A 19,747-nucleotide genomic window follows, 5' to 3' on the forward strand; every position below is an offset into this window, starting at 1 on the left:
TTTCAGAATTTTGCTGAATGTTAGATTTTTATTTTGGAGGAAAATCAAGAACACAATAGGGGGGAAAAAAAAGAAACACCAAAAAGCTACAAAGCCAGAGAATTGAAAAGACTTATCACAGTTAAGTCTGGCCAAAATAACAATTTTATTTAAATCAACACAATTTATTCTGGAAAAGAACAACACAGAACACTATAAGTATGAAGTGCCAGTCTTTTTTTTCCTGGTGGTGCTGGGGATTGGGCCTTATGCATTCGAGGCAAGCACTCTAGCAACTGAGCTACATACCCAGGCCAGAAGTGCCAGTGTTGATCAGGTACCAAGTCATCAACCACCTTGCTCTACAAGTGCCCCTTGTTCAGTCCTCACATCCTGAGACAGGCATTCGATGGCCCAATGCACGAGGCCAGGTGCTGAGAGTCCTACAGTGAAGCTCCACTTCTCAGGTTCCTCCATGTCTCCACAGTTCATCTGCTTGTTCACTAAATTCAAAATTCAAATGCAGTACTTGTGGCTACATATACTAAAGTGACGTCTAAAATGATCAAATTGATTCTAAATATTAAAGCAGTGCCTAGTGGTATAAAAAATATAGAATACATCTAAACATACAACGATAAACAGAAAATTAACTCTATCTATACGTCTTATTAAAACTTAAAAGAGCTTTGGTTATCAATTTAAACTTTACTTGGATTTAATACAAATCCAGTTCCTAAATATTTGTTACATATATTAAAAGCAGTAATGAAAACCCACTCTGTCACAATAGGAATGATCCACTTCAATTTGACATTACGAGAGAGTCGCCCTCAATGCCCATCCCTGGCTCAAAAGAGAAGTCTGTGAGTTTAGGTTTCAACTTATGCCAATGCCAAAACCACAAGAAGCAAATGTGCATATATTAAAAAAATCTATTGAATGTAGAAGTCATATGGGACAGATAGTAATAACTCACTTCTTATTGTGAAATTGTATTTCATTCTAAGGACAAGCTATAATTTTTTGTCCCTAATCTTCACAATTATGTGGTAAATTTGTGCAATGCATTAATTCTAAAATGCTCTGCAGCCTATCATTTCTCAACATTGTCTGACCGTTATCTTGTTTGCAAAAGCTCATTTCAGATATTCTGTGCTATACTATGAACACCGACTATGAATCAAGACATTTATGTACCTTACATATTGATCAAGTTTAACGCCTATAATGTGTTCAATATGCTTGGTCTCCTGAAGATGTCGGCCTTGCACCTGCACACCACACACCGCAGTGGCTTCCATTCAGGGTTCCCCTCAAACCCCAGTGGAGGTGCCCTGTAGTCCCATCAAAGGATGAAAGTACAACTTTAGTTTAAGATCTTAAAAGGTGTTATTTTATAATTCTAGAATTGGGCACCACTTCATCCCATAAAATAGCACAGTGAAGCTCCACTCCACTGAGCAGAAGAAGTTGATTATAAAGCCTAAGAAGGGCTGAAAAAAAAAAAAAATAGAAGCAAAGAACAAAAAGCAGACTGATCATTTCAAAGTGACAGGGAGACAGAAAAATAGTATCAGGTTACTTTTTGTTAAGGATCGAGGCAGAGAGAATCCCAGATGCCATGAGAATGGAAACCAGCCTGTTTGGAAATTTTGGCTATTACCTCAGGCTCTTCTGATTTCTCTACATCAGATAACAAATTGGTTTCAGTCTGATGACAAGGAACTTCAATACGGGCAGTCTGTTGGGGCCAGTACAGGAGCCTAGTCCAAAACAATGGCCTCCTGTAATTTTTTTTTTTTTTAACAGTACCTAAAACTCAAGTGTAAGCTGCCTACCTACTATTCAAATGACAAACTACACAGCATATAATCAGGAAAGAAGCTAGACATATTTAAAGATTTAACAAGTGATTCTTTCATTTATCAGTGAGTTGGTATAAGAATTCATACACAGGCCTTGAGCCTCTCTCTCTTGCTTGGCTCACTCTGCTCTACCTTATAGAGTGCTACTCTCATCTTCAATTAATCTGTACTTTGCCTGTTTAAAAATAATAATAAATCATATATAAAATGGAATACCCTTTGAAGGTCACATAAGAATACTATATTTCTGAGCCATTTGCAGTGGCAGATACCTGTTATCCCAGCAAACCAGGAGGCTGAAGCAGGAAGATCTCGAGTTCAAAGCCAGCCTCAGGAGGCTGGAGATGTGGCTCAAGTGGTAGCGCGCTTGCCTGGCATGCATGCGGCCCGGGTTCAATCCTCAGCACCACATACAAAGATGTTATGTCCACCGAATACTAAAAAATAAATATTAAAAAAATTCTCTCTCTCTTTAAAAAAAAAAAAAAAGCCAGCCTCAGCAACTTAGTGAGACCTTGTCTCAAAATAAAAAATAAAAGGGCTGGGATGTGGCTCAGTGATTAAGTGGCCCTGGGTTCAATCCTTGGTACAAAAAAAAAAAAAAGAATACTACTCTACTGGAATCAGCATTAGGAAGTCAACACTGGCTCTGCACTGATGCTAGATTATGGATCCATATTATTCATGTTCCCAGGTAATCACCAAACAGGGAGCTACCAAGTCATAGGAAAGAGACACATCTAAACATTGCTGATTCAGAGAATCGAGCACAAAGGAACGTAAGGAGAAAAGCTAACCCTGCAGGTATCAAGCAATGTTTTTGCTATCTAAGTCATAAAAGGTAAGATTCATCATGGACTTAAGAGTAAATTGGTATAATTTATTTTAAAACAAATTTGAATGTATTCTAGAATGAACTATAAGGGTAAAATGGAAATAAGTTTTTAAAAAATATTAATTCATTAAAATTTCCAGTAATAAATGACTATTTCAATTCTTCCTCATGTAAGAATAATTCTGGACATCTTTTTGACAGAAAATTTGCCTTTTTTATTCACATTCAATTTGTGTTTTCTTTAAACTCTAGCCCCACACACAGTATTAAAAAGAAACCTTAGCAAAAAAACTGTCTATCATAGTGACCACACCACTAAGAGAAGAGGAAACAGAATATCAAAGAAATTAAATTTACTGTTTATTTCTTTGTTACACAAAGAAAAATGGTCCAAGACATCTCAGTCCATGTCTTGTGAAACTGCTCCAGATCACCACTGGCAAGCTGGATCACGAATCCAGCTCAGGGTCAAGTTTTTCCACTTTGATGACGATCTCGGGGGCCAGAGCAGAAGCGGCCGTGTTCTGGGTCCCCACCTCCGGTTCGGACAGCGTCTCCTCCTTGATCTTCACGGGCTCACTGCCGGCCTCCTCCTCCTCATCCGAAGACTCGTCCAGCTCCCATTCGTCATCAATGTCCATTTCAAAAACTCTCACGTGACGGAGGTTTGAACTTAACTAAAGAGGAAAAGGCAATATGAAGAATTTTTAAATTAATGACTTAACAAATACATTACATAAAAAAGGAATCAGAAATCAGAAACTTGAAGAATGGTTTTACAGAAAGTTATATTCCTACCAATTTACTATAAAACTACTAAACTCAGTCTTCATTTTATATAAAACATACAACAGGGGCAACTGAAGCAGATTATTATCCTAACTACATTTTAAGTTTTTTTACAACAAGAGAATTAAATAGCTAAGGCCACCACAAGCTCATCATCAATTAAACTGTAAATCACACAATGTTTCAACAGAAAGGCTTTTTATCATGTATCTGAATCTGAAGAAGTTTCCACAGAAGCAAGGTCCCTCCTGCTGGAACTCTTAGTGAACAAGTTGCAAATACTTACCACACAGGACACTTTTCGAAAACCATTCCCAGCAACATACTGTGCTTTCATACTTTCCAGTAACCTCCAGTGCTTCTCGAAATGCATGGTACGTGTGGGAATGACACTACATTGTTCATCTAGCCTGGAGGGGAAAACCAACCCAGGAATCAAAAGGGTATCCTCTTTCCCTGGATCACAAGGGGTGGCACCAGGGGCAACTGTGGGTTCTAATTGTACCCATACTCTCATTTCCAATGTATTGAAAAGGGGGCGGTTGGTATATGATTCTATAAAAATACTGTAATTCCAAACAGGCACTGTATCATCTTAGTAAGATTTTGATTCCTTTTCAAGGAAAACAAATGGCAACTTTTGGGTGGAGGTACTGAGGACTGAACTCAGGGGCACTCAACCACTGAGCCACATTCCCAGCCGTATTTTTTGCATTTTATTTAGAGACAGGGTCTCACTGAGTTGCTTAGCGCTTTACCATTGCTGAGGCTAGCTTTGAACTCACGATGCTCCTATCTCAGCCTCCTGAGCCCCTAGGATTATAGGAGTGCATCATGGCACCAGGCTGGAAACATTTTTAAATTAGAGAAGGGCTCTAGTTACTTAAAAATCTCAGTCAACTAAAGTTATCTCAGAATTAGCTGTGTATTCTCTGCATGGGTACATTTAGTACTAGAAAGTACTAAAGGCACACCTAAAATAATTAATTCCAAACTAGGTTAATATTACCCTTGAAAATAAAACTAAAGAGAAGTCCCATTCATCCTCTACTTCAAGGAATTTCCCATACTATCTCAGCAAATACTCTGGATTTATTATTAAAGCAAAGGGACAAGGAGAGCTAAATCAAAGTCAGCATTTTTGAATAAACAGGAGGAGTATCGGGCCGGGGCTATGGCTCAGTGGTACAGCACTTACATAGTATGTGTGAGGCACGGAGGTCAATCCCCAGCACCATATAAAAATAAACAAATAAAATAAAGGTACTGTGTTCATCTACAATTAAAAAACATATATTAAAAAAAAAAAAAAAGTGGGAGTATCCCCCTCAGCTGCCTCTAAGGTTACCCCTAGGAACTAGAAAACCATTATCTACCATATCTGTAAAAACCTGCAATCTTTGGTATATATCAAAAAATAGTGAATTTTTGTATCAAGTAGACAGTCTTACTAAAGAGCTAGTTACCTTGTAGAGTACGTCCCAGTGAACTGATATTCTGCAGAATCTTCACTGTTGTATACTAAAGACAATGGCAACTGGACCAAGAGCCTGTCTCTTCCTTCACGTCCTATAGTGTCTTTAAGAACCACCGTTACAGTTTCATCATCATAGAACTGTGCATCTAAACAACTGTAGGTGCTAGAAGTGAAATCAGTTTTGTTATATCAAAAATGATCAGGACTACTGAAAATACTGTATGCATAACATTATACTTGTACCAAGCAGAAAAAAGGTAAAGAATTAAGGGATATTCTTTATAGTGGACAATTAAAACATATCATCAGTTTGTAATAAAACCTTTTGTACTAATTTTCATAAATATAACTAGGCCTTACAAATAGGTAATAAAAAAAATCAGGAATCAAAAGGATCTTCTCTCCCTGCATCACAAGGGGTGGCACCAGTGGCAACTGTGGGTTCTAATTACAATACTAAAAAACTCCCCACATCAACGGCTAAGCCTTAAGCCTGTGAAAATTCCCCCAGTGATGCCTTATGTACACCTTAAGTAAATAGAAAACCAGAGTAAAACCAGACTTAAAAGTAAAAATAGGATTTCACACATGAAAAAGGTATAGTAACTCCAAAGACCTTATTATAAAAAAAAACCTTGTGTGTAAGGAAGAAAAGAGTGAGAAAAAGACCAGCCTGCGACTGTGTCAGCTCTTTACCCTGGAAACCCTCAGGGATGGCTTTGGTACTGTTAACCTTTTGTATCCTAAAAAAAAAATCCCAGCTCAGTGAGACTATCACTTCACTTTTTCTGTTGGCAACATGAACCTGAGCCCTGCAGGCCATCTGGCCCTTGGAACCAACATTACTTTCTTAGTAGACAGGAAACTCAAAAGAATGAATTCTTCCTATGAAAACACACCACATAAATTCTTGCAGGATAGTAAAAGTCGAATTATTTTCTGCATATAAATATGTAAAGAACCTAGCCCCTCTGTAGAAAGTAAGAGCCCTTCTTCCCATATCATCTCTGTACAAAAGTCTGTCCACACTCTTCTGTGACTGCATTACACTAAACAGACACATACAAGCCCACCTCACCAGTATCTGTACACATCATCCACACAAGGTCAAGGCTTACCTCCTCCTGACTTTCTCAGTTGTGGCATATGTGAAGCTCCCAAATTTAATACCAATTAGTCCATTACTTACAGATCTTGAAGAAAGAAAAGGGAAAAAACTTTGTGGAACAAATGGATAAAGCCAATAATCTAAATGCTTAGCAGTGTTAGTACACTTGATTGGCAGTGTTAGCACACTTACCTAAAACCTAAATCTCACAGCAAAACAGCACTGTTCTCACTCCAGAATACTGGTAACTAATTTAAACACCTAGATAGTCAAACCAACTTGGTTAAAATCCTATAGTTCCCAAAGTAGCTAGATTCCTTAACTAAGGACCTCTGGAATGGCCAAATTGTTTTTCTTTGGCTACATCTTGGTCTCAAAAATTTTTCTTTAAATTGAGATTTAAAACTATTTAAAGTATTAATGGCATTCTGAACATGATTTAACCTTTAGAACTTTCACTTTGGGTTCTCAAAACAAGTCTCCGTGAGCAAAGGCCTCTGTCCAATGAAAGGCACACTTAACCTGAGGTAAAAATTCTTTCACTAATTCAGTTGTGAACTTCTAGAAGTGCATGAGATATCCTCCTGATTCTGCTGTCATATTTTTCCTAACCCGGGGGAAATACCACATACAATGGTAAGATGCCAATGTAAAATTAAGTAACCTAGAACAAAAAGGAATCATATAGCCTCCTAATTCAGTGTTATGATCTTAATGTTACTGTGAAAAATGTGACTGAGAACAGTTAAATGACAAACCTAAATGCGTGAGATAGGCTAACTATGGAAATTCTGAAAGGAAAGCTGTCTATGTTTTATTATAATAAAATCCCATCTCTTTGACACAACTTCAAGTTAATACTTACTGAGAAATATCAGTATGTCTCCTTAAAATGCACATTTTATAAAGTGAATCTTCTAAAATAGTAAAAAGAAGATAATGTAGATTTGAAGTTTTATTATTCCACCTAAAGAAAAAAAGTTAACATTATAATACAGTATTTAGTTATCTAAGCTTGGAACAAAATTGTACTGTTCACACAAGCTAGGGGAGAAACACAAACTTACAGAAAAGGAAATTTCAACAATCTACGTGTAGAGTCCTCACTAAAACAAAAAGGGAAAAAAGGTAAGAAAAATTTAAATGGGCTGCTAAATTATACTACCAACAGGACAACAGAATTACCTTCTTGCATCTCTGTATAAGGGAATGCAGATTGCTTGATTCATTGATTTTCCAATTACATCCTATATAAAATAAGATTTAAAAACATGATTAGAGGGTCTAAGTAGGTAGCTCACTGGGAAAGCACTTGCCTAGCATGTGTGAGGCCCTGAGTCTGATCCTCAGCACTGCAATGAAATAAAAATATACTTAAGAGCACTTACATGCACAGAGATATTCTACAGAAAAGTGTAACTAAACATCACTGTTCAAGGGTAGTAAAAAAAGAAAAATGATCCATGTCACCAAACCTTGCACATAAGAAATCTTAATGACAATTACAACAGTAAGAAAAAAAGAAAGGCAGTTTTAGGCTGAAAAGGACCGTGGAGCCAAGCACATGGCAAGTGAAGGACCACCTCCCTCTAGTCTCAGAGCATCAGTGGTTTGTTTATTTGGTAGTAAATATGAGTCACATCAGCTCTGTAACTAAGACTTTATACTGAGTTTGTTCTGGGAGAATAAAATACTACACATGCCAACACTTTAATATATATATTTTTAATTTACATAAGAAAACCACAAGATGGGTAAGACTGAACCACATGAAACTGCCATTTTTGATAGCCAAAACCAGCCAAACGTCAGCATTTTCATATTGTTCACTGGAGTAATTGTGGTCCTTTACACAGTGAGTCAGGTTGTGCAGATATTCTTGCTCCTATACAAAGACATGCATTCTTTCAAACTTACTGCTGGCTTTTGCAAACACTGATCAATAATGTTCTCCATCCGCCTTTTCACGAAATGCAACGATTTTCGAGGATAATAAGGAAACAGCAAAGGACTTTCTGGTTTCAAACAAAAACAGAAACAAAACCAAAGGTACAGCAAACCAATGAGTAGGAGAAAGTGATCTACTCTTACAGCAGGTCTGCCCATCTCGTGGTGGAATTCTCACTATATTTTCACACACCTCATTAAAAATGACCATGGCCTTCTGCCTCCCGTCACCTTCCACCCTTCACCCCCTTCCCCCAGGTACTAAAAGCAACCACACTAGTGCAAGCTTGGCCCCACCAAAATCCAACAGTAGGTTTTGTTGGCCATAAGAGGAAAGGAATGACTTGGCAACCATAAGCTCCTTCTTTCTATCTTGGCCATGAGAGAAAGATAAAGGCAGTGCAGTGCTGTTTTGGAAGAGTATGGTCCTAAACCAAAAAGGAGAAAAGAAACCAGCTGTGTGTAAACAATCTCCTCACTTTTAAAAAGGCTACTTTATCAGTAGAAAGTTAGATATAGTTATTTCTGCTGCTTACAACAGCCATATGAAGTACACATCATCATCTCCAAATTACAGACGAAAAAAACAAAGGGGCTGGGCAGGTTTAGGCAACTGCCTGATGTGGAAGAAGTGTCTAGATCTTCAAATCTACCCATTCCGACTCTGCAGCCCAGTGTCTTCCTCGGTGCTCTGTAGGTCACCTGATACAGCATCCCATGTCCCAGCTGAGCTGGCCAAGATGCATTTTCATCATGTTAGCATTTTAAGTCCCCAGCCATTGACAATGCTGTGGCACACAGAAAGACATGTGGTCTTTGTCCTCAGGTCTTGAAACAAAGCTCCTAAAACCTATGGAATTTCCTGCTGTGATAGGAGGTCTTCTGTTTCAATGAGGCAATTCTGGAGTCTCTTAGACAGACTTTGGCTGTGGGCTGGTTGTTAAGAAGACCAAGCTATGACCAACGCTTGGAATTTTCAGCTCTATCCCCCAAACTCTGAGAAGTAAAGGGCTGGAGATCAAGTTCAACTACCAATGGCCAGTGTTTTAATCAATGACGTTCATGTGATGAGGCCTCCATGAAACCCCCAAACAATGAGGTTCAGAGAACTTCCTGCTGACACTGCAGACACCGAGTGCTGGATGGGCATGGAAGCTTCTCCCTCCGTACCTACCCTGTGCGTCTCCTTCTAGCTGGCCCTTCCTGAGTTGTATTCTTTATAATAAACACAGTGAGAAACCACAGTGTTTCCGATTTTTTTGAGCCACCCTTGCAGATTATTTAACCTGAAAGGGAAGGGGAATATGAGAGTCCCCTGTAGCCACATCAGAGATGTGGGTAACCAAGGGACCTGGCACTTGTGATTGCCACCTGAAGTGAGGGCAGGTTGTCTGGTGAGACTGAGCCCTCAACTCTGTGGAGTCTGTGTGAACTCCAGGTAGTCAGTGTAAGACTTGAAGTGAACTACAGGACATTCAGTTGGTTTCAGGAGGGAAAAAAATATTTCAGTGTCAGCAGTAAATAGAGTGTTTTCTATCTATCACAGTAATGGGTTATGCCTTATTTGTTATTTTCTGTTTCTTTAAATAAAATGAACACAAAGAATAGGTCTGAATAACTTAGGTAAGTATTACAAACTTTTAGCCTGTCTTAATTAAATATAAACATAGTCAAAGACTACCTAGTTCATGAAGTACCTTTAAGATGGCTGCTGTTCTGGAGAAAGTCATACCACTGGTTTCCTTCCGTGTTAGGGGGTGACACAAGATCATCATCTTCATCTTTCAAATACTACAAGAGATAAAAATTTAAACTTAATAAAGAAAACAATAAGACCTTCCAAAATATTTGATATTTTTCTGTGTAATCAGTTAACCTGTTTTACTGCCAAGAACTCTGAAAGTTTACCACCATTTCCTGAGAATAGGAGGTGACCAAAATTTGCTACATGTCAAACATTTAAACAGACTGCACAACACTAAAATATCATTAAAATATTAGAATGTGATAGTTACAGAATGCATAAATTGAGCTTAAAAGTTTGTGTTTCATTTTCATGAGCTTATTTTAATTTTACATGTATAAGTTATAAATTAGTTTACAAGTACCAACTATCAATATGATCTGTGGCGGCTGATTTCAAGGTGTAGACACAGATCCCATGATGCTTTCAGGGATCATGAAGTCAACACCAGTGTTATAATAATGCCAAGAAGCCACTCACCTTTTCACTGTGTTGGTGTTTGCACTGATGGGAAAAACTTCCAGTGCCTTTGTTGAGTATGGGTAGTGGCCCCAAATCATACCAGCAGCCACTGTACCCTTTTTTGCCACATCATACATTGTTTCATTTATGTTTTATGAAACTATTAAATTGTTAATTTTATCAAATCTCAACACTTGACTACAAACCTTTATTATTCTATGGGATAGAATTTGGAGGTATACACAAAGCACTTTTGTTTCATTCCAAAGCAAGAAAATTATCTTGAGGAAGAGCACTTAATGAAACCATTTTAGTTATTAAGCCAGGCACTTTTTTAAAAATGGAGTTCTAGCTGTCTCCTGTTAAGCTGAACTTCAGAGGCTTGCAAAAATACAAAACACCATTCTTGACTGACATTTTTGTAATTATTTCATTAAAAATATTTATATTAACATATAATTATAAATGGAGCTCTTATTTTTAATGAATTAAAAATTTGATAATTTTTATGTTCTGTTAATTCCTAATAATATCTACCATTTACAGACAACAACCCACATAAACAAAAGCTCTTTGGGATCCTCAATAATTATTAAGAATGTAAGAGAGTTCTGAAACCAAACAGTAAAATAACCAAAGAGCAGCAGTTATTAAGCTATCAGGGCAAAACCACTATATAACTTGGTGTAAACTTTGGACAGTATAGTACATTAATGAAGATTAAAAGTCAGTTTCTAAAAATCAATCTCAGTTAATCCAAAATCCATACCTGACCAACTTTTTCAACATTGAAATATTTTCCTTTTCGATTATAAAGGTCTGGAGCCTAGAAAGAACACACAGTTTAATTCTTAAGTAAGCTCAAAAGAAAAGAAAAAAACTAAAGTTTAAGACAAAAACTTTAGAAGGAGCTGTAAGTAGCAGTTACTCTTTTCTTTCATGGATTAAAAAACATATACACAAATAGAAGTTCATATTATATACTGTGTTCAATAAATAAGTACTACCATTGATTAGTTTAATAGTCTAAAAAATGAGTTGTTAGAGACTTTAATTGAGTTAAATTTGATTATTTCTTATCATTGCCAGGTTTATTGCAATTATTTTCAAAAAAGCAGCATTACAGTAACACCAAATTCCTACCTCATTAAAATGTTCAGTAAGAAATTCAGCAACAAACGTGATATCTTTTTGAGTCATCTATCAACGACAAAAAGAAAACAAATCAAGATAAAAGGAAGCTTCCCATATTAAATTACAGTTAGGAGCAAGCAGCTCTGGTGCACTACTGCACAGGAGGGTGATTGTAGGTACCAATAATGTACTCAAGAGTCTGAAAGGCTGGAAGGATTCTGAACATTTTCTCCATAAAGAAATGATAAAAATTTGAGGCACTGAGTATGTTTTATCTGATTTAATATTATGCAATGTATTCATGTATCAAACATTACTTGGTACTCAGTTTGTACAATTTTTGTGTTTTTATGTATCAGCTAAAAAATAAATTTTAAAAATGGTTACTGTCTCTGTAAAGAAAGCCTCCCAATAAAAGGAATATTATATAATAATAAATGTGACTTTTTTACTATCTACTAAAAGGCATGAGGGGAATCAGTTCCTTCAAAGAAATAGATTATGCAGCTGTGAAAATACAAACTCCTAAAATTCTGATAATGTAATTAAACATTTTAATTCTATTTCTCAATCAGCTAATTCAACACCTACAGAACTCTTTGTGACCTAAGGCTGTCATTTTAGGCCTTGTGCAAAAAACTCCTTGTGCTGGGGGCCCTCCTTTGGGAAAGGAGATCATAAACCCTTCCACCCTGACAAGTCACCTCAACCTTGGTGAAGGACTGCAAGTCCACAGTCATGCATGTGACACTGTGGGCCTTGGCTGCTGGCAGCGATCTGACCTTTACCCCACCCTTGTTCTTCTAGCACTCAAAAACTTGCACATTAAGATGCCTCCAAACGATTACATGTTTTATCTCTCAAAATAAAGTTAACAGCAATATAAATTTTGTTTTAAGTGTCTTTAGCTTTTGACTGAATAGGAAAAACTTTAAAGAGCAATAAATAAGAGGAACCAGTCAGGTGTGGTGGCGCATGCTTATAATCCTAGCTTCTCAGAAGGTTGAGGTCAGTTTGGGCAACTTGTCCCCCACCCCATCTCAAAATAAAAAGGGTTGGAGACATAAGCAGAGTACCACTGGATTCAGTCCTGTTACTTATACACACACACACACACACACACACACACACACGTTTCAAGGGAGCCAAAGAATACAAAATACATAAAGAATACAAATATACTATATGGATTATAAAACCGTATGAAAATTATAAATTTAGACAGCCATAATTAAAAGGTATTCTGTAAGATGAAAGAATATACATATTTCTTTTTAAAAAGTCTTAATGGATCTATCTGATGTCTACAGCCTGACATCTTGCTAACCAGTAACTGTTTTGCTGGTCACCAGATGACCAGCAAAACTAAGCTCAACCAGGACATTACCAATACATTAGAAAAATATAGTTGTCCCTTTGTACCCACAGGGTCCTCCTCAGGCCTCTTTGGATACCAACATCTAGAGATGCTCAAGTACCATATATGAAATGGTATAAACCCAATAACATATACATTCTCCTATATACTTTAAATTATATCTAGGTTATTTAGAACACCCAATACAATGTAAAGCCTATATAAAGATGTTACATATTGTATAGGGGGAAATGACAAGAAAAAGGGTATGCAAATGTTCAGCACAGATGTGATATTTATGCAGAATACTTTCAATCTGCAGGTGGTTGAACCCACTAACTAGAGGATAGGCAGGGCCCACTGTGAGTCTGTACATTACCTTATTCAGCTCAGGAAGCACATGGTCTTCTGTCATTCTCAACATTGCTGGAAACAAAGTTAAAAGCTACCTTTAAAGGAAAACTAGGTACATAATTTCAATTATAGACACATTTCAAAGATAGAAATGTGTTTCCCTGGACTAAATCTCCTATTTTCAACAGTTTCTTTTACTAAGAAAAACATTATTTTTCTGCTAAAAGCATGAAGAACTTAAGTCTGATTCATATTTCCAGGGTCAAAACCAGTCTAACCATTCTAAACTATTATTTTTCTTTTTCTCCTTCAACTCAACCTGCTGCCATTCCACACAAGTCTACCTGCTGTCTTGTGTTAACACTGTGTGCAAGGATTCCTCTTTTTGCCTGTTATGTTTTCTGTCTTCAGATCGAGGAATTCTTTCCTCCAAAGTCTTATGATACCAAAGAAATGTGCTTATTTCCCTTGGCCTTTTTACTTACACAAAGACATTTGCAACAAGAGTTATAAAACACACACATATTTATATACTTCTCTTTAATTCAGTACATGCAGCAGCTGACTGTCCTTTCATGGGGCTGTCCCCATTCAGCACTGTACTTGGTGTGTGTCCACCTACATGAAGACTAAGCAGGTGCACTACCCAGGGTCCTATCTGCTTAAATCCCCTTCTTCCCTGTTTGGTGAGTAACAAGCATGTCAGAGGGACTTCTGCAAATACAGATTTTAGGCTCTGCCTTCGTGGAGATTACAGTTTACAAAACAGACCACCAAGGTTTAACAGCTACTGTTGGTGGCAGAAGCAGTATTACAATTAGGTGTCCAGTTCTGCAATCCAGTGTGCTTCCCCAGTGTTATCGTCTCATGAGAAGGACTGAACAGTAATCCATTTCTCTTCTAATTCTGATTCCTACTGCCATCAGGACAAGCAATTATAGAAACTAAGTAAATTACCTCCAATAACTATAACTTTTCAAACCAAACTATTACTTTTGTTAAACAAAAACTCCTAACATCTCAGTTTTAACAATGTAATTCATTCTGACAACCGGGATCACATTCTGATTCCCCATTCTGACTAGTGCTTATACAATTTTTAGGAAAATCTAAGAATTTCAAGCATCAAGATCACATTCAATCTTTAAACAAAAGCAATTTTATTAGGATGACAAACATCAAATCTTTTTTTGTAATAACAGAACTGAAGATAAGGACATCTATTTAAAGGACACCAGCATATTACAAGTAATTTAGCAGCTATTTCACTCTTTAGAATTTGAACAAATATGGGATAAATTCCATTTGTAGCTAAATCTTGCATATGCTGAGGGATATGTATAGAGTGTTATTTCAAGGATACTAAGAGTTCACAAAAATAGCAGTATAAATGAAACTAAATAAGATGTATATATACTGCAGAGTAAATATCTACACATTTGCTATCAAATCAGTAAGTTAACTAAACTGGCAACATAAATACAAAGGCAGCATGGAGATGCAAGGACCACTGTGGTCTGCAAGCTATCAAGCTGGGGCCTCACTGCCCAAGGGTAGCACCCATGGAAATGTTCAGTTCTGTGCTGCCAATGACCACGTCTCCTAAGAGCTGAGTGCAGTCAGACAGACTATGAAACTAAGTAATTTTAGACAATTTCTATCAATTTAAAAGCCACTTGTGGCTGGTGGCTACCGCCAAGGGCAGCACTGATCTAGAGACAGAAGAACAAAGTATAAAACAGGAGCTACTCAAGAGCTTTAAAAAAAAAAAAACAAGTGCTGGGAGCTGGGGTTGTGGCTCAGTGGCCGAGCATGCCACAACAACTAAAAAATATTAAAAAAACAAACAAACAAAAAAAAAACAAGTGCCCAATATATAATAGGGTCTGAAAATGTTATTTCAACCCACAAAGCATTCGAAGGTTTAAAAAAAAAAAAAGAAAAAGGATGGGTCATCAATGAGTGACAGGGGCAAAAGATGTTGCAAGTTAGCTCTATTCCTTCTGTGGGGAGGTAGGGCTGGTCATATGTTAGTAACTACTGAAGGTGGCAGAAGGGGACAAAGGGGTTTATTTGAAACTTCACTGGAGTAACTGAAACAGTCTAAGATGATACTCGCACATTTTTTTAAAATGTTAAAATAACAAGAACATAACTTACCTACATAGAGCCACCGAAAAAATGCTTTGAAGTTTTTCATACTGCTATCTATAACTCTAAGAAGATAAAAATAAATCAGAAATAGGATTATTATGTGGGTTTCATGTATCATTGCTCAATTTGTCAGGGAATATAAAAATCCTTACTGTTCTATTTTTTTCTATCTGGATGACATTTAAATCTTTGGAACAGCAGATTTTACAAATCAAACACATCCCTAAAAATAAAATGTCAAAAAAAGCAAATCCTGATTCTTTTTAAAAACAAAACCAATAACTCACATTCTAACTGGTTCTAACTTCCTGGCTATAAACTGTGTAATAGTCTTTCCTGACATTCAGAAAAGTATGAAATCCTTTTGTAACTTTGCAAATAAAAGAAATCAGGAAAAAAAGAGTTTTCAGCATCATTCTCAGTTTAAATCAAATACTATTGGTCAGTTAGAAAAATATTAACTCCAACAAGAAAATCATTATTATAAGTTTGTAGTACATTAATACTTTTGATATCAACAAATATTATTTTCTTGAGTTGATTTTCCAATCCGACAATAATATCTCAAAAATTGAATGTTCATGGGCTTTATACAAATGAACCAAAATTAAGTTATAAATAAAAGTCATTTTCATTTTGATGTAACTATTTCTGAAAGCAAAGATTGGCATTATTTTTAAAAATCTCTTTAAGCTCACATCTATAAGATAATTACTCCAAACAAATTATACCTCCACTTTTCACTCCTGTCTCAGGACTCTTTCCAAACATGAAGTTTCATAACATAACTGGAGAGGTGGGGTCAGTATTATACACTCTTCTGATTAAGATAAATTACTTGAAATAAAAAATACCACAACATCTCCTATGTTATGAGACAACAAAAACAAGCCTCTCTTACAAGCCTCTCTTTCCCAAACAATACCCTCATCCCCTTCCCAAGCAACCAAGCTAACAATCAAAATTATCACTGCTGATTTATTTCTCTACTTGTAACCTATAATAAAAATGCTACATCCTACTTACCTGAAAGTAACAAGAAATTAAGGTACTTTTCATTCACATTGAAAGGTGATCACACACAAAAAAACCAATATATTTGCTTTCAGTAAATGTGGTAAACCAAAGAATACTTCAAAATACAGGGAAAAGTACTATCATTTTAACCCTTATGAGTCTGTTTTTACTTCTTTTATAGGTTGCTTCTGTGTTTCTGAATCACAGCTAATGCATGTACCTATTTTTACCTGTTTTGATTTCCCTGGACTCTGTAAGCCCTTCTTATTTTCTTCCATCAGCTGTCTTTGCTACATCCTTCCATTCTTTCCCTGTCTGAAGGGCAATACTGCACCCCTGGAAACCCCTCTGCCCAGAGGCCTCCTGTAGCCTGCATCCTTGTCTGCGCACTGCACTCCTGTTCCTGTGCAGCTGCCACACCGTACCTACTTTACTGCTTGCATGGGTTAGCTCAGGGCTTTCAGGATCACCTGGTTCTTTCCTTAATCATTTTCCTGAAACGCATCCTTCAATAACTTCACTCAGAAAGTAGATGTGGAAGATAAACTTTTTTGTGGTTATTTCTCTGACCCTCACTCTTAATTCAAGATCTTAGCTGGATTTAAAATTCTAAAGGGGAAATATGTTCTCATGTAACTTTGGAAGCACTGCTCCATTAAAGTAGATTTCCTGTTGGTGATGGAGGATTTCTTGCTTCCTGATTTCTCACTTCTTAGAAGGGCTGTTTTTTGTTTCTTATCTCAAAGATCACTCTAAGAGGTTTAGTCTTTATCTTAGTATCTTGGAATTTTACAACACATCTGTAAGATGTGGGTCTTTTCATTCATTGTATTGAAAATAAGAGTTATTTTACATTGAACTCTATTGTATTATTATTTTGATAATTTACTCTCCTCCCAGTCTTTTTAACTAGATTTTTGTTCTGCAAATCTATTTGGACAGATATCAGACTTCATGGATTAATTCCCTCAGGGGTGAGGCTGGATGGACAGGAAAACACAGTTTTAATTTGTAAGATCTCTGTGCTATTTATGTATGTTTTAATTACTTATAAGCATAATTTTGATGAAAATTTAAAACCTCACTTTCAGAGAATTAAAGACTAGATTCTTATTTAAGTGAAAAGTGAGTGTTCTCAGATCAATGATCCTAGATAACCCCATTACTTACTGAAGAAGTTCATTTGCCTTGAGTATGAAAGAACCCACAGCAGTAATAGCATCTAAAGAGAAATAAATAAGTATCACTTATTGAATAAGTCAGCTATGTTTAATGCATTCTACTGAGAAATTAAATCATCACCTTCAATTCCTGTAGCATCTAGTCCAAGAGGCTCATATTTTTGCTTCCATGAAGCCATTCCTTTCAATTCACTCAAATGGTACAATAAGGACTCTGAGCCACTAGTAAAACAGCAAAAATAAATATCATTACTATCATCAAAGTGGTAGGGAGCAACTACTTTATCTGAATATGTCTAAGTTTTCAGAAACAAACAAACAAAAAAAACTGAAGGGAACTTTAGTTTTCTTTCTACAGGAAATAATTCTCAGGCTGGGGTTGCGGCTCAGCGATACAGCACTTGCCTAGCACATGCATGGCCCTGGGTTCGATCCTCAGCACCACATAAAAATAAACAAAATAAAGATATTGTGTCCAACTACAATTAAAAAATAAATATTTTAAAAATCTTAAAAAAAAAGAATTCTCAAATTCTCATCACAGGTTTGCGGTCAGCCTCAATAACTTAGCAAGTCCCATCTCAAAATAAAAAATAAAAATACTGGGGATATAGCAAAATTGTCAAGTGCCCATGGTTCAACCTCTAGTATCAAAACAAAACAAAACAAAACAAAACCATAGCAGAAACATCCAGTCATGACTGAGATAATATACACAACCACAAGATTAGATTTTGTTAGATGATCAGATTATGTTCCACAGTTTAACCCAGTCATTTCTGGAGTACAGGGTGGGGGGGGGGTAGTGCTAGGATTGAACCCAGGGCTTCACACATGCTGAGCAAGCACTCTTCCACTGAACTACATCTCCAGCTCCAGTCCTACCTGGTACTTTTATCACAACCATTTGGCTATCTTGTTCACCTGACTATCCAACATTCAACAAATATTTCTTAAGCTCTGACTTGATGTTAGGCACTGTGCTAGATGCTGAGGACAAAATGAACAATGGTGTCCCCTTGGCACTGACAGGTCCCAACTATTATGATTGCCTTGAAGGAAAGGCAGTGGGTGAAGGCATAACCGAAGAACATGATCTAATTTGGAGGTCCAGGAAAAGCTTCTCTGAAGGAGTGTACCCGGAGAACAGATGACCGCAAGCTGAGAGCAGGGTGAGAGTGTTCTGGAAAATGAGAAGGGCATTAAGAAGGCCCTGGGTAGGAAACTAAAAGGCCACTAGTGTGGGCAAAGCAGATAAGTAGTATGCTAATGGCCATGCAAAGGTCTTGGCTCTAAGAGCAAAGGGAAGTTCTCAAAAAAGTTGGCAAAGTTCTCAAAACGTCATTAGATCCACTGGGGAAAACACATTCAAGGGATAAAGTGTGGGCTTGAAGAGACCAGTGCAAAAAGTGTCATGGGGCTACAAGAGGACTGGAGTTAGGTACTCAGCACAGTTCACAAAACTAACTTGAATATTCAGCATCCACTTGCTGACTGCTTCACTAAAGTAGCTGTGGACAGAAATAGCATGAGACCTAGAAGATCCGGGAGCAAGTTTTATCTATGACTTTAACTACCAGCCAGCTGTAACACCAATTCTGAACTTCAGTTTCTTCCTGTGTAAAATGAGGATAACCAGAACAAACTGCCAAGGTGTTAAAAGAAAAAACACACACTATGCATTTACTTAATTTCATTGCTCAAAAAAGGGTGTATGACCTATTTTAAAATATATCTCATGCTTAACTGGAAAAAGGCCCAGACAAGATTCAGGCTGGTAGAAACATATTAGAAAATTATCTGACAAAGCAGACCTATCATTGTTGACTCTCTAAATCTTGGGGTATGCCAATATTCCCCTCAAATGGCAATGGAACAATTTTAGCTAGAAAGGCTCAAAAACAAAAATGCCAAATTGAGAAAGGCTGCAGAGAGACTAATGACATGTACACATGGATAAAATACCAAAAAATTCTACATCACCTTCATACCTCTGTAAGTGACTTATAACCAATTTTTGTATACTGGAATATGATGACTCTATAGACTGGCCAAGCTTTTTTAAGCCCTAATTAAGAGAAGAAAATATATTTAGCATACAACTAGGACACTATATGCCATTCCAAAAAAGAAGAAACTGAAGAAGGTATTCATAATACATAAATACTTCAACAGCACCTTTACTGTTAACTGGTTCATCAAGAGGGTCTGAAGTTCAGCACTACAATGAAAAAGAAAGTATTTTTAGTCATTTTTCCATTCAAAACTAGAATCCATTGTTTAAAACTTAAATTTCAAAATAGAAACAAGATTTTGAAACAAAGTAAACAGAAGGAACTAG

At 36.7% G+C, this 19,747-nt stretch overlaps 1 protein-coding gene across 2 annotated transcripts in view; it reads right to left on the reverse strand.

Annotated features, from left to right (window-relative positions):
• Positions 1–3,020: 3,020 nt before the first annotated feature.
• The window catches only part of Anapc4 (anaphase promoting complex subunit 4), a 32,698-nt gene continuing 15,971 nt past the window's right edge, over positions 3,021–19,747 (reverse strand). The window contains exons 12-28 of one of the 2 annotated variants that reach the window (XM_046423678.1): positions 19,585–19,627; positions 19,398–19,474; positions 17,528–17,628; positions 17,396–17,447; positions 15,215–15,270; positions 13,080–13,126; positions 11,353–11,409; positions 10,979–11,035; positions 9,701–9,794; positions 7,974–8,071; positions 7,242–7,303; positions 7,124–7,162; positions 6,922–7,023; positions 6,067–6,141; positions 4,938–5,111; positions 3,758–3,881; positions 3,021–3,359 (exon numbers count right to left, since the gene is read on the reverse strand). In XM_046423678.1, coding sequence (XP_046279634.1) covers positions 3,132–3,359; positions 3,758–3,881; positions 4,938–5,111; positions 6,067–6,141; positions 6,922–7,023; positions 7,124–7,162; positions 7,242–7,303; positions 7,974–8,071; positions 9,701–9,794; positions 10,979–11,035; positions 11,353–11,409; positions 13,080–13,126; positions 15,215–15,270; positions 17,396–17,447; positions 17,528–17,628; positions 19,398–19,474; positions 19,585–19,627 — 1,486 coding nt within the window. In that variant the 3' untranslated portion in view covers positions 3,021–3,131. The remainder of the gene's footprint in view (positions 3,360–3,757; positions 3,882–4,937; positions 5,112–6,066; positions 6,142–6,921; positions 7,024–7,123; positions 7,163–7,241; positions 7,304–7,973; positions 8,072–9,700; positions 9,795–10,978; positions 11,036–11,352; positions 11,410–13,079; positions 13,127–15,214; positions 15,271–17,395; positions 17,448–17,527; positions 17,629–19,397; positions 19,475–19,584; positions 19,628–19,747) is intronic. The other variant, XM_058572382.1, reaches the window with a different exon arrangement.

The sequence above is a fragment of the Marmota monax genome, unplaced genomic scaffold (genome assembly GCF_021218885.2).
Source record: "Marmota monax isolate L192 unplaced genomic scaffold, Marmota_monax_Labrador192_F-V1.1 WCK01_AAM20220418_F8-fsc00009, whole genome shotgun sequence".
NCBI lineage: Eukaryota > Metazoa > Chordata > Mammalia > Rodentia > Sciuridae > Marmota > Marmota monax.